Raw genomic sequence first — 13846 nt, 5'->3', positions numbered from 1 at the left:
AATATAATTATAAGAAATAAATAATTTATTTTAATTTAAAAACGAAATTAAAGGTCCAAAATCGATAAATATCGATAGCTTTCCAGTCATCCCTACATTGCCAAGTTGCAACGTATACCATCTGTGCGTATTTACATGAATGAAATTGTTTAACTGTCATTGAGTAGACGTAGAATTTTAGTAAGCACATAAAGTTTCTAAACAAATAATATTCTAATAAAGATGGATATTGCCGCGTTGTCGGATGACACATTTAACGCTATTGATTGGATAAATGTAAACTACAATAAATATGCAGCAGAGCATGCAGACAGATGTAGAGATAAAAGTACTTTGCCGGATGATACCGACGCATTGGCGATGAGTTTTATTGACAAATACGTTTCCAAATTACATTTGTATATACAGCAAGTACACTGTGCTGTTGAAGAAACCGGTCAAAAGTTAGTGTCTGGTATGCCGCGTGTTATTAAGGAATCTCTTTTACTACAAGCTGAAGTGGAGGAATTAAAAAAACGTATGCAAGCAATGCGAAAGGAAATGACTGATGTGCAAGAGGAAACTGGCGATTGCATGGCTACATTGGAACGTTTAAATACCATCCAAAGTAAATTACAAAAAGCCAAGGAATCACTGCAAGAATCCGACGGTTGGGGAAATTTAATAAGTGAATTGGAGGATTGCTTTGAACATAATAACATGAAGGTACGTATTTAAATAACTATTATATGCTTACGTAAAAAATATTTCTTATATAGGGTGCATTTGAGAAACTACTTAGCTTGCAAAAATCCTTACAAGTACAAGAGCAATTACCTGGACATACTGAAAGACTCACGCAAGTGGAAGACTTTAAAAATCGTTTAGAAGCTTTAGCTTCACCAAATGTAGTTCAATGTTTTGCTGAAGGAGACTTAGAGCAGACGAAGCAATACGTAAATATTTTCGCGGGTATCGGACGTATCTCACAACTGGAACAATACTATCGAGCCGTTCAAAAAAATTCCTTACAACAGAAATGGAAGCAAATATTGGACGTGCAAGCGGCAGAAAATACAATGCAGCACCAGTTTCTTTCAATCTTCTATACGAGTTTAGTGGAGCATTGTCAACAGCAAGTAAAATGGTGTGCAGATGTGTTCGATTATGATCATGGAAATTTTCAACCAATCATCGTAGTAATAGAACTATTACCAACATTACAACCAACACGTGAGAATCATGTATTTCAAATGCTTAAAGCGTGTAACGAGAGACTCGAACTTTTGGAGGAGTGTGCACAGGCCAATCACAAGTTTCTGTCGCATTTAACAGCATTCCTAGAGCAATCGAAAATCGAATTATCTAAAGAAATGCAATATCAAATGGTGCAAGCCGTGTACGGATACTTCCACAAATTTATAGATCAATACCCTCGTATAGAGGAAACACATTTTTCAGCACAAATAGATAAAATATTAATAAGCCATGCATCTGCAGGAGATTCTGTGCGTCATTTGGAAAATTGCAACCAAAAAATTTTCGATTGGCTTAATGAATCATGTGAACGCTGTAAAAATATAACAGACGATTTGGGATTGTGTAAACTTATTGAAATTATGAGTGGAATTCTAAAGAAAATTTTGGATAATTTTTCAAAAACTCAACGTCAAATCGCCTTAAGTATTGGGCATGCTACAGAAAATTGGTTGGCATTGCAATGTGCGATGTCACTTCTACAGTGTTTGGCAGATTTTCAAATTAAACTGAACAAATTTGAAAAACATATACAAACTCGTCTGATTAAATTAAAGGAAAATATTGTTTCCGCCAAAACGGATAAAAACTACAATATAATTGACATTCTGGATAATCAAGAACAAACATATTTATTAAATACCATAGAAAGATATCAACAAAAATTAGTAGAAGCTAGTGGAGCGTATTCATCATCTTCAAGATTTTTCGCTTCAATATGTGACCAAGTGAAAATACATTGTGAGGAAACGCATGAAATCGCTTTAAATGTGTTGTTAAAGCCCGTGGAGGAGCATCTCGTAAATATACAACCATCACTAAACTTAAATTCCGATTCGTTATTGCCAGCTAATATGCCGGAATTTAGTTTCGTACCACAAGAATGTATCACTCAAATTGGGCAATATTTACTAACACTGCCACAACATTTGGAACCGCTGTTATTTACACCATCTCCGTTACTTAAACAAGCTCTTGAGATTTGTAACGTTAAATATACCCAACCTGTTCCATGTGCCGACATATTGTTGTCTTTGGTAGTGGATCAATGTTGTCAACTCTATCAGTCTCAAATATTGCAAGTTAAAACACTGCCGCCCACTTCTTCTAAACAATTTGCTGTGGATATTGAGTATTTGTCAAATGTCGTAGAAGAACTAGGTTTGTCTATTAGTGTTGGTTTGTCGCAAATTTTGACATTACTTAAAGCTGATCCGGAGAATTATCTGGCTTTAAGCGGTGGCTGTGAACCGCGTTTAGTAACGGCTATACGACAAATGCGCAATATTGTTTCAACACAATAGCCATTCTCTGTAGTATTCAAAAAGTGAATAATGTTTAGAATATTATATGAATTGTAATTATAATATATTATATATTTATTGCTAAGCAGGCACAATTCAGAAAGCCTTGAACTAATTTAAATAACTTTGATTTATTTAAGTTTAATTTTTATTTGAATATAAAATATATGTTTATTTTCAATATATTTTTCATGTACGTACATATATATGTACATATCGTTATTTTTTTGTATTTCTATTTAAATATGTTTAGCGACCTTATAAAAATCAAAAATATTAACTTTACTTGCAAAAAAAATTTAAAATATGTTCCAGGCAATTAAATGAATATAAACTAAATAGACAAAAATAAATTAGGCACACTAGATGTATTCTAAAAACATTTTTTTTAAATGTAAAAATTTCGCCAGCTGTTAAATTAGTATTAATGTAATGGTGTTAAATAGAATATTGGACTTCATCAATGTGCTGGGGCTAAGTGAGTCCTTGTGATTTAGGAGACGGCACAATAGACCTAAGGTCGCGGTGCATTCCTCATCAATAAATCTAATCTAATGGTGTTAAATAAATATTAATGTCTATTTAATGCCTATAATTTTATAATAAGAAGTAGAGTAAATATATGTATGCACACGAAATAATAAAACAAATAACGCACAAATTAATTGTTTTACTTAGATTAATTTATTTTTGGTTTCCCTTATTAAGCTTCACATTCGAGTAGCTTGTTTTATTGCATATTAACTATTTAATTAACTTTTATGGCGCTTTAAACAAAATATTGTCGACAGAGCACATTTTCTTTGGAGCTTTCCGAAAAGAGGCATCAATAGGTATCTGAGAGATCATCAGCATAGTGTAGGGTAAGCATTACTTGTCAACCATGGCAGCACTTGTTTACTGTCAAAAGCGCAAATGCAAAACATTGAACAAGTGTGAGATTACAATGGAAGTCAGTTAAGGTTACTTTTCATAAGCACAATTTAACAACAAGTACAATGGGAAATAGATTTCTCCTCTGCACACCTAAGTACACAGTTTTCAGTGGAAATAAAGTACATTAACATAAGATAGGTATTAAAATTTCTAGAGTGCGTCTCGCGTTAGGAAAACTAAAAGACAGTGAAAAAGTGATATTGACCTTACTTTGGTAGCTTAATATAGAACAATGCTAAATTTTAGCGCGATGTATTCATGTACATACATACATATGTGGATATGTGTGGCGAAAAATGCATATACTTGGTTTTTGTATATGCATACCTCGTAGATCTTGTGTGGAAAATTTGAAGAATTTTGGACGCAGTAATATTGAATAAGAATTACCACTTATGATTTTCATTCTCGGCAAAAGGGCGCGATTTAACAACAATAATATTGAGTGATGCGAAAAATTAGCAACTAAATAGTAGGAATGCATTAGCGACAATTAACGGTTTAATCAATAATTTTTACACATACTATTCATTATGAAATAAAGTTGAACTTACTACAAAAGTCCTTTCTTAAAAGTAAAGTTTATAAGTGCATTGTTATTAAAGTTTCAAAATTTGCAATAGTAAATATTTGCAACAGAGAGCTTTTATAAAGGGTCGTAAAACTATAAACCTGTGATTTCTGAAATATGCGTGTGTGAATGTTATCTGAGCACCTAAAAATTGTGTGCGTACGAAATATTTTTTAGATACATTTTTGAAATTTGCACTTCCACCTAAAAAATTAGAAAAAAAAACCAAAGCTTTACCGCATACAGACTTTTCGGCGCATTCGTTTGACAATTGTGATGAATATACACGTACTTACATATACATTTGTATGTATGTATATAGGTAGATGTACATACGTATGTATGTACAATTGTCGTAAAATGTTGACATAGGCAAGGCTGTCTCCAGCAGAAGACAGCTGATACAAATCAAGCACATTGACCTTAGTTACAGTTAGCTACTTTCTTAACATTCTTTTTGGGACATTTGTAAATAAAACATTACGAACTTTAACTTTGCACACGAAGCTTGTGTATTTGGAATTGTGAAACGCTTTCATAAAATTAATGGATTTGTCACTATGACCTTTAAAGTGGTGTATGAAGTGGTGAGGAAAGTAGTTCCCAGAATACACATTGTAATTGATTAAACAATATTTCGAATGTATGCGAGTAATATTTTTGACTGCTGTAGCGAAAAACGACATGGATGAATATAATATTTAATTGACCAAATTAAATTTTTGACTGCTGCCGCGAAAAATGACATGGATGAATTGTGATAACAAAAATTTGTACCAAAGACACATAAGAAATATGTAAATATGCGCAGCTATTTATTTTTCTTTTTTATGCAGAATGTTGACTCACCGCCAAACCTAATATGGTGTGGACAATGAAATGAAGTGAAATTCAGCCGCCCCTGTGCTGTTATTTTTTCGTTGGCTGTTTAAGTTATATTTGCAGTGAATAGCTTCTCTGAGGTAGACAGTACACAGTACAAGGCAGTTCTGTTTTTTTTCAAATACCAGCTTGTGATTTTTAAAACTCACATAAATTTATATACAATTTAATATATAGAAACAGCTTTATCTAAAATAGTGGTACAACATATGTCAAGTCGGTGTAAAAATTGAAAATTATTTGTCTTTATGGTAGTATCATAAAACAACATCCTAGTTTTTGAAGCGACTTCAAACAATTCCCAGGTGATAGAGATAATAACATGCATGCATATACATACATATATGTACATAAGTCTCATATGTCTTGGCTGTAATGAACTTACTTTCGTATCAGGCTTCTTTCAGCTTCAAAATTACTCAGGTCTGTAACAACATTTTCGGATAATTTAGATAATTATGGTGAGAAACAAGCAGAGAGCTGTTCCACCAAAAACTAAAGGTGATCGAAGAAAGGTATCAAGGTTGATTGGATCGTTCTGTTGTGTCAGCTTATTGCTGATCCTTAAAAAAATATTGCTAACTAGAAATTATGAAGGAAAAATCATAATAAGCGTTTAATAAAGATTAAACGTATGTTTTTTTGCTGAACTGATAAAAATATATAAATATAAGATGAAAATAAGGATATATGTATATAAGAAAATATAAGCAAATCTTACAAAATCATTGAAAGTGTCATGAATCGTGAGCACAAATGTAACCAAAACTGATCTTATATCTAGGGCAACAAAACCATTGGAGACTAGTGTTATTAATAGTAATGATTGGATCAGTGTGTAAAAGCAGATTCGATATCATAATGTGCATCAAAACAAAAAAACCGTGTACTTATGCACTTTTAAATACGTACATATGTTTACATATGTACATAGATCTAATATATAGTATTTATATTGAAACAAAAGATTTAGGCAACAAACTTTAATTTTGTTTGTGTTTCTATCAATTAAATTAAAAATTTGTAGTAAGTTTACCTAGTTCTGTTAGTATTTTCGAGCTGAAATACAGTGGTAATTCAACGCAGCAGTGACACTATAATCAACAACCACGGTGTTCTTTACAATATTGATCCATTTAAATAAAACATCTGAAACATTGTGTCTCTTAGGATTGAGAATTTCCGATTTTTTAGGTTGGAGCTTTGTAATATTATCTCGTTACAACTCAAAACGCACTTTACATTACTTCGAAAGTTTAAAACTATCTATAATGTTAGCAGTACCTTTACACAGCATTAATATGTACATATAACTCATTAATTTGAAGAATTCGATAGTGATATACATACATACATAATAATAATCAAGTCATGATAATATTTGTTGTCGTCAAATCATATATTAAATGGGATCATCAAATTCAAAATTTCCACATACTCGAGATCACGAATAAATCAAAATTGCAATACATTTTTCACGTTTTTTAATACTTTTTTTGATATGTTTACAATATATGTACATAAATATTCATAGCAGTTTTATTAACCGTTTTAGCCGTCAATTAATATTTCGACAAGTCGGAAAACGAAAACCATTCGAAAATCAGCGTCCAAAACCAAATTTATTATTCGAGGGATTTATTATTGGCACGGAATCAAACGATAATTACAAGTTAAAATCTTCATCGCAGCGGGGTACATCATTTCATCTACATAAATTATACTCGACAGTATTAACAAATCTAAACTGCCGCAGCAATTCACATTCGAAAGCGCTAGAACTAGAAAAGTCACAAACTTTATTAAAAATGTCCACATTAAACGGAGTACCTTTAACTATTTTACATTACAACGATGTCTATAATATAGAAGCAAACAGCGGAAAAGAGCCCGTAGGAGGCGCTGCACGTTTTTGCACTGCGCTGAAATCTTTTGCTCATCTCAATCCACTGATACTTTTCAGTGGTGATATTTTCTCTCCTAGCATGTGTAAGTTAAACGCCTTTTAGAGTCAAGGAAAAGTCACAATTTTTGTTCGTTTTTTTAGTAAGCACTTTCACTCAGGGTGAGCAAATGCTACCAGTATTGAGAAGAACGGGCACCCATTGCGCTGTCTTCGGAAACCACGATTTTGGTGGGTATACTTCTCTCTTTATATTCTCTCAATACTATAAATTATATATGTATTTCAACAAACTTCCAGATCACGGCTTGGACGTACTGGTGAACTTAATAAAGAATACCGATTTTCCATGGCTCATGTCCAATGTGGTTGACAAAGAAACAGGTAGACCGCTGGGAGGTGGAAAAGTTACGCATACCATGTTACATAATGGAATAAAAATCGGTTTGGTGGGACTTGTCGAACGCGAATGGCTGGAAACCTTACCCACCATAGATCCAAACGAAGTTACCTATATCGATTATGTCGATGCTGGTAACAAATTAATAACTCAGTTGCGTAAAGAAAGTTGTGATATTATAATCGCTTTGACGCACATGAGAACGCCGAATGATCTTAAGTTGGCGGCCAATTGTTCCGGTATAGATCTCATTCTTGGTGGTCACGATCATGTTTATGAGATTAAAGAGGTTAATGGTGTGAAGATTGTAAAGTCTGGCACTGATTTTCGACAGTTTTCGAAAATCACTTTAGATACGAAACGTGATGAGAATGGCAAACTTCTGATAGAAATTGAACCAGTGAATGTTACATCAGATTTTGCCGAAGATAAAGAACTTAAAGAGGAACTGGAAAAATACTCAGGTAAGAAGCTCTAAATATGTGTATTTGTATTTCAGAATGTATAACATTGTTATCAACGAATCCATCTTGCCTTGTGAATTTAAATTATTCACCGGAGTTATATATAAAGTGATTCCTTGTATCCGTTTTTGTAGAAATTAATTGACAATTAACCATTCGAAGCTAAACATTTTAACTGTACCGTCACCTAGCGGTGTATTTACACAATTCTATAAGTATATATGTATATTAAATATACGCCCAATTGGACCTTAAAGTCGAACCGTAAATACGATTTCTTCGCGTTATCTTGGCATGTTAAACTTCGAAACTGCTTCGAAATTTTTTTGTGGTAATAACTCTTACATCCGTTTTTAAAACACGCTTAGGCACACACACATATATCTATAAATACTTTTTTATACTAGTTTCACTTTAATTTCCAGAGGTTGTTGAGGCTAAAATGACCGAAGTGCTGGGCAACTTCAGTGTGGAATTGGAGGGCCGCTTTTCCATCATTCGCACTCAGGAAACGAATTTAGGCAATTGGGTATGCGATGTTGTACTCGCTGCTACCGGCGCGGACGTGGTCATCATCAACGCAGGCACGTTTCGCTCAGATCAAATACACCCTCCGGGACCGTTTACAATGCGTGATTTAGTTAATATTATACCGATGCGTGATCCCCTCATACTTTTAAGTATAAGTGGTAAATGCTTGTGGGAAGCTTTGGAGAATGCCGTCTCAGCTTATCCGAAATTGGAAGGCCGATTTCCCCAAGTGAGTCCAAATAACGGCAATACATACTTATAGTACATAACTTTAAAAATCGGTTTTTGTTTACATATTAAAAATTTTTGTATATTTATTGTTAGGTAAGCGGCGTGACATTCGCTTTTGATCCCGCCAAACCACCCGGGCAACGTATTGATCCACGGTTAATACAGGTTGCCGACGAATTAATTAATTTACAACAAATGTACAAAATATGTATTAAAAGCTATATACATAACGGTTGTGATGGCTTTACAATGTTTAAAAATGCTCAAATTTTGGTATGCTGATATTGGCCGCACATTTCATGAAATTATAATTGATTTGTATTGCTTTTCATTTGTTAGATCGACGAAGACCTATGCCCTGAACTGGGTCTGACTATACAAAATCATTTCAAAGCAATCAATATACGCAATGACAAAAGCGATCACCATACCAAACATCGACAATCCTTAGTTACGCTCTCGCGGCGTCACAGTATGGTACAAATGCTCGAGAATTTACATCTAGATGGACCATCGCCCATAAGAAAGTTATCTGTTGGTCATCAGGCGAAATCTGTAGATCATCATACTAACAGCAAAGCTTCTAAGGTGAGAAATATTTGTAATGTTACAAATGCATTATACACTAATATGTCTGTATGTATGTTCTTTGAAGATGTTAAGACGCGCCTCTTTAGATGATTTGGAACAGGCCAGTTGCGAGTTGGCTCCGATTGTACAGCAGCGTATCATTCAAATTCAGGACGAAGAACACTACAAACACTTATTGTTGAAAAGTGAATCTTTTATGAAGAATTCTGTGATTACCGAAACCGAAGAGGAGTAAATAAAGGTATTCTTAAAAAGATATACATATATAGTTCACTTCTGTGAGTACAAATTAGTGCGACTACAATTGAGCTACTACTGTAATAGACAAATTACTATGCTATAGTCTAAATAATGAAAATATAAGCTTATTTCTAAACTAAAAACATGGCTAAATGCTGTAAGATTGTTTTATTATTTGTAAGTAATTTTAGATTGACGACTTTGGTTTTAAACAAAACCCAGTTTTTGAACACCGATCACTTCAGAGTATAACACAAATTATATAGCCTGAATAATTAATTTTTTTTTAAATTTATAAAGAAAAATTTGCAAGGAATGCTCGGCAGTTACTTCAGCGGGATTCTTCAAAGCAATTTGAAACATGATTTCTGCGACTACAAAAACAACGAAAGAGCGAAAAATTTTCGTGGTCAACACTCAAATACGCGTGGTGATGTCGTCCATCCACTAAAAAAAATCCCAAAAAAGAAAATACTCCTACACAATTTTTCAAAAAATCCCCAAAAAGAAAATACTCCTACACTTGGTGTCAAAATTGGAAAATAATATATTCTTGCGGTCTTTGAGCTCTCAAGTATCTCGAAAATGTGCACCAAGCTAGAAAAACCATTAATCGCATTAGATCTAGAGAACTTGAATTAAGTTCAAACGCTTACTGCCACTTTTAGCGAGTTTTGGGACTATTGTAGTAATTTTCGAAATTGAGAAATTCGAATTTGCAGAAAAAATTAACTGAGACTTTATTATTAACAGGGTAGGGGTATTCCAAAAGTTTATTTTTTTTTTTTGTAAATTAGTATTTTCGTTATAACAACACAATTAGCAAGTTTATATGTATATATATATATATATAGTATATATGTTTTTAAATATTTACGTTAAATATATGTCTTCATTCGTATTGCATGACGAGCGTTTTCATTGCGCTAACAATATAATAAGCGCATTCACGCACTTCATGATTATACTTCTCAATTGCCGTTTTATCTTCCATGGCATACGATTTCTGCAAATTTTCGCATTCATGTGGTATCAAAATATTATAGCGCGTCAAAGTCTTAAGCATTTCCCTAATGGTTTCGTTGTAATTTGACTGCAAAGCAAAACCAAGAAATACAATTTTATCAAAATGGTGTGGTGAATATTTGTTACTGAGAATGAGCGGAAATTACCGTTGTAGAAAATATAGAAATCAATTCCATCCCCGTCGTACGTACGCGCTCACCACACGGCACCAATTCGTCTTTGTTGGTCGGTAGATCTTGCATGATGGCAACTAGCTCCTTCACGCGCCGTGTCACCAAATCTGTACGATGTTTCAACTCCTCCGAAAATGGCTTATCAGCAGCCATTTGATACATACTCGTCGTGGTGCGACATTCAACATTCGGTTTAAACAAAGCGGGTGCGAGGCGACGTTCATACATACTTGCTGGACGCTTAATGGTCGATTGGTTCGAACTGTTGGCCGACGAGGAACTAGAAGAATTGGAATCTATAGTTACGGGTGCGTTGGCGACTTCCTCTGGTAGTGAAAGCGATTCGCTTCCATTCTCAACACCATTTAACGGTTCAGGACGGCTTTATAGACAAAGTGTTCGTTTGAAAAATGAAAAAAAAAAACAATGTAAACAAAAATAAAAATTGAAAATCAAATCAAAAATTAAGAAACGAAATTAAATAAAAATAAAGTCAGCTCACAGCGCATCATGGTGAACGACAGTCTCATTTATCGTACAGTCAACAGGTGCATTGTTGGAAAACTTTGATTTTAGTTCAGAATTTTCCGACGAAAGTTTTTCAACAGTCGATTTCAGCTGATTGATCACATATTTGTAGTCGTTTATCTGTCTCAATAGCGTTTGCACTTCATGCTGTGGCTCGTCGGGCGTTTGATGCACAATAGCCTGAATTAGCGAATACGAAATGCAAAATCAAAAGTGGCTTAAAAACTCAAAATAAAATACATCGTAATATGTAATTTTTAAAATAAAAGTTCGTAAATAAACTCAACACCCTACGCACTTAAGAAAATTATCAAAAACATCAACTAAATTGCTCTTTTAAATTTTGCAAACTTAAAAAGACTAAATATTTGTTAGCTGTTTGCTCTACGTTCAGCCAAAACTATTGTGAAGCTTTAGAAATTCTTCCTACATAATATATACCTGCTGTGCAATCGGCGGCACCGGTGCATAATCATCGTCACTTGCCACTGGATCGTAAATGGGTTCATCATCGGACAATTCGAGTTCGTTTTCATTTAATAATGATGGATTATAGAAGGAATTCAAATTAGGAGTGTCGAGTGGGCGCAAATTTGCGATTTTTTGTCGACGACGTGCATCGCAAAGCACATCCGTTAATAAGCCAGCAAATTCTTTACGCGAAAATCGTGCAAGTTTTTGTCTACCCTATAAATTTAGATGAAAATCAATTTAAGCACTTATGATATTATTATTTTTTTAATATTTACTTGATTGCGCGTGGCGCTTAAGAAGGGATTCGCCGGTAGAAATGGCACAGCTACATTCTCGGCATTCAGTGTGGAAGTTGCCCAAACTAATAGAATTTAAGTAAAATCACTTTATAATATATTTTTTTTTATGATGATACACTTTCACATACTTGCTTCATTTTCACGTCGGTCTACTTCGTCGTATAAATCCATGACCAGTTCTTCGAACATTTTGTTGGGCACAACTTGTAAACGGTTTCGCGCAATGGTGAGTTGTTCGCTAATTTCAGTATTAGCAGTTTCTGGTATAACTAAATGGTTACCTGACTATTAACAGATATAAATAATATATATATATAATAAAACTTGAATAAAAAGCAAAGTCTTTGTTTACCGTGTGATCTGGTTTTTTGCCACCCAAAAACATTATAATGCGATCGGTCACTTCATACATTGCATCCAATAATCTCTCAGCTATAATATTATGATTGTTAGCTTTGGCCACTTCCAGCGGTGTGAGCCCATTACCATCAATAGCATTAATATCCGCGCCGTTAACAATAAGCAATTCAATTTGTGACGCTTGTCCAAATTTGGCAGCAACATGAAGTGGCGTTGAACGTTTTTCGTCATGGAAAAAGTTTGGATTAGCGCCTTGTACGAGTAGGCGAAGAGATGTCTCTAAATTGCTTGTCCGTACACTGGCATGCAGTTGTCTGCTTAGTTCATTTTCCAAATTTATGCCAGATATGACACCTTCTTCTTGAAGATTTGATTTTAAAACAAATACCAGATTTACGTGTTTTGATTTGATAAAATCAGACTTAGTTGGATGTAACGGATCTTTCGGATTAGGTTTACGTACACGCGGTACACTTTTATCACTTTTCGATGCATTGTTATCGAGTAAATGATGCTCCCAAACGCTATTTGCTCCATGCGCATTTAATGAATTCACAAAATTTAAAACTGACGGCTCCCAGGTGCCTTGTCGTAAGGATTTTACCATGGATATGTGACGCCCTAGACTTCGATGTACTGAACAGCAATCAGCGCAGAGTAGAATACCGCGATTTATTGAAGCCCATGAAGGATCTGTGATAGTTAAGAGTTTTATATATTAGTCATTATATATTTTGTTGCATATTTATATATTACTCACCTGATGCTCCACAATCGCCACATACCTCAATTTGTAAGCGTGATTTAGTACGTGACATTCTCACTAAATTTGTATTATTGCCAAAAATATCTCTGTGTTCGCTCTTACTATAAGCGCTTGTGTTCAGACTACCACCTCCTACCGGTGTGACGAATTTTTTATGGGCTTCAACAATAGTGCTAGCGAAGCACATTCAATAATATTAATTCGAAGGGTGCTGCCCTTCTCCCGCGGCGTAGAAACAATATATTGCACAATTATTAAATGAAACAGCACAAATTAAATCGTTTAAGTTAAAATGCTTGTGAGTTTAAATTAGATCAGCATCCGCAAAGCTTATTACTGGTACGAGTGGGCGTTTGTATAATTGGTTGCACCCACTAATTAAATCCACCTCGCTTATTAATTCCAATTAAGTGCAACTACTAGTATAAATGCAATCCTATATGAGCCAAAACAAACATGCTGATTGCATTTTTCCCTACTTTGGGGTGCCACTTTGACTGTCCTCCAGTTGCTGCACAAACTTGCAGCGTTTGGTGAGACAATTAGATGCACGAAAATTATATTTATTTAATATTTATAATTTATAAAGTTGATTTGAGAACTGAACTATATAAATAACTTCCAATAAATTATCTTTATTTCGTTATACACACCTTTTATCTGGAGAAAGATAAGAGTTGCCACATTATTCTACGCCAGGGTTGCATTTTTATTCGTTTTTTGCAAATGCTAAAATTTTCGAGATACAGCGCTTACAATAGAAACACAATGTTTTAGTCCTTAGCTTTTTATTTCCTTTTTGTTTTTCAATCTTATTGTTGTTAATAATACTTTTCAAATACTCGAAAAACAAATACCTCAAATTTATGCGTTGAATCAAGAGTTTCCGGGAGGATCAAACCGGAACTTTAAAATTGTGTACAGATCTATG

The 13846-nt window shown here is 34.0% G+C and overlaps 3 protein-coding genes across 6 annotated transcripts; 2 read left to right on the top strand and 1 right to left on the bottom strand.

Moving 5' to 3' along the window:
• The first annotated feature begins 35 nt into the window (after positions 1 to 35).
• LOC126756498 (conserved oligomeric Golgi complex subunit 7) lies at positions 36 to 3201 on the top strand. Its single transcript, XM_050469590.1, has 2 exons — positions 36 to 705; positions 759 to 3201. The coding sequence occupies exons 1-2, from the start codon at positions 223 to 225 to the stop codon at positions 2538 to 2540; spliced, it is 2265 nt and encodes a 754-aa protein (XP_050325547.1). The 5' UTR covers positions 36 to 222; the 3' UTR covers positions 2541 to 3201.
• Positions 3202 to 3476: 275 nt separating this feature from the next.
• Positions 3477 to 9432, top strand: LOC126756500 (mannosylglucosyl-3-phosphoglycerate phosphatase). Of its 4 annotated transcripts, none has more exons than XM_050469593.1 (8): positions 3477 to 3570; positions 6485 to 6918; positions 6977 to 7063; positions 7133 to 7696; positions 8122 to 8456; positions 8552 to 8731; positions 8798 to 9046; positions 9114 to 9432. In XM_050469593.1, the coding sequence occupies exons 1-8, from the start codon at positions 3539 to 3541 to the stop codon at positions 9282 to 9284; spliced, it is 2052 nt and encodes a 683-aa protein (XP_050325550.1). In that variant the 5' UTR covers positions 3477 to 3538; the 3' UTR covers positions 9285 to 9432. The 4 variants fall into 4 exon arrangements, with proteins under 4 accessions (XP_050325550.1, XP_050325551.1, XP_050325553.1 ...); XM_050469594.1 differs by lacking the exon at positions 3477 to 3570 and adding an exon at positions 4090 to 4202; XM_050469596.1 differs by lacking the exon at positions 3477 to 3570 and adding an exon at positions 4425 to 4634.
• A 583-nt stretch (positions 9433 to 10015) lies between these two features.
• Positions 10016 to 13561, bottom strand: LOC126756499 (ARF GTPase-activating protein Git). The gene is made up of 8 exons (XM_050469591.1): positions 12910 to 13561; positions 12142 to 12842; positions 11918 to 12074; positions 11766 to 11851; positions 11458 to 11703; positions 10991 to 11196; positions 10462 to 10870; positions 10016 to 10382 (listed from the first exon to the last, which is right to left on the bottom strand). The coding sequence occupies exons 1-8, from the start codon at positions 13100 to 13102 to the stop codon at positions 10182 to 10184; spliced, it is 2199 nt and encodes a 732-aa protein (XP_050325548.1). The 5' UTR covers positions 13103 to 13561; the 3' UTR covers positions 10016 to 10181.
• Positions 13562 to 13846: the final 285 nt, after the last annotated feature.

Source organism: Bactrocera neohumeralis, chromosome 4, assembly GCF_024586455.1.
Source record: "Bactrocera neohumeralis isolate Rockhampton chromosome 4, APGP_CSIRO_Bneo_wtdbg2-racon-allhic-juicebox.fasta_v2, whole genome shotgun sequence".
In the NCBI taxonomy this organism is placed as follows: Eukaryota; Metazoa; Arthropoda; class Insecta; order Diptera; family Tephritidae; genus Bactrocera; species Bactrocera neohumeralis.
This window is presented reverse-complemented; position numbering and strand designations above follow the sequence as displayed.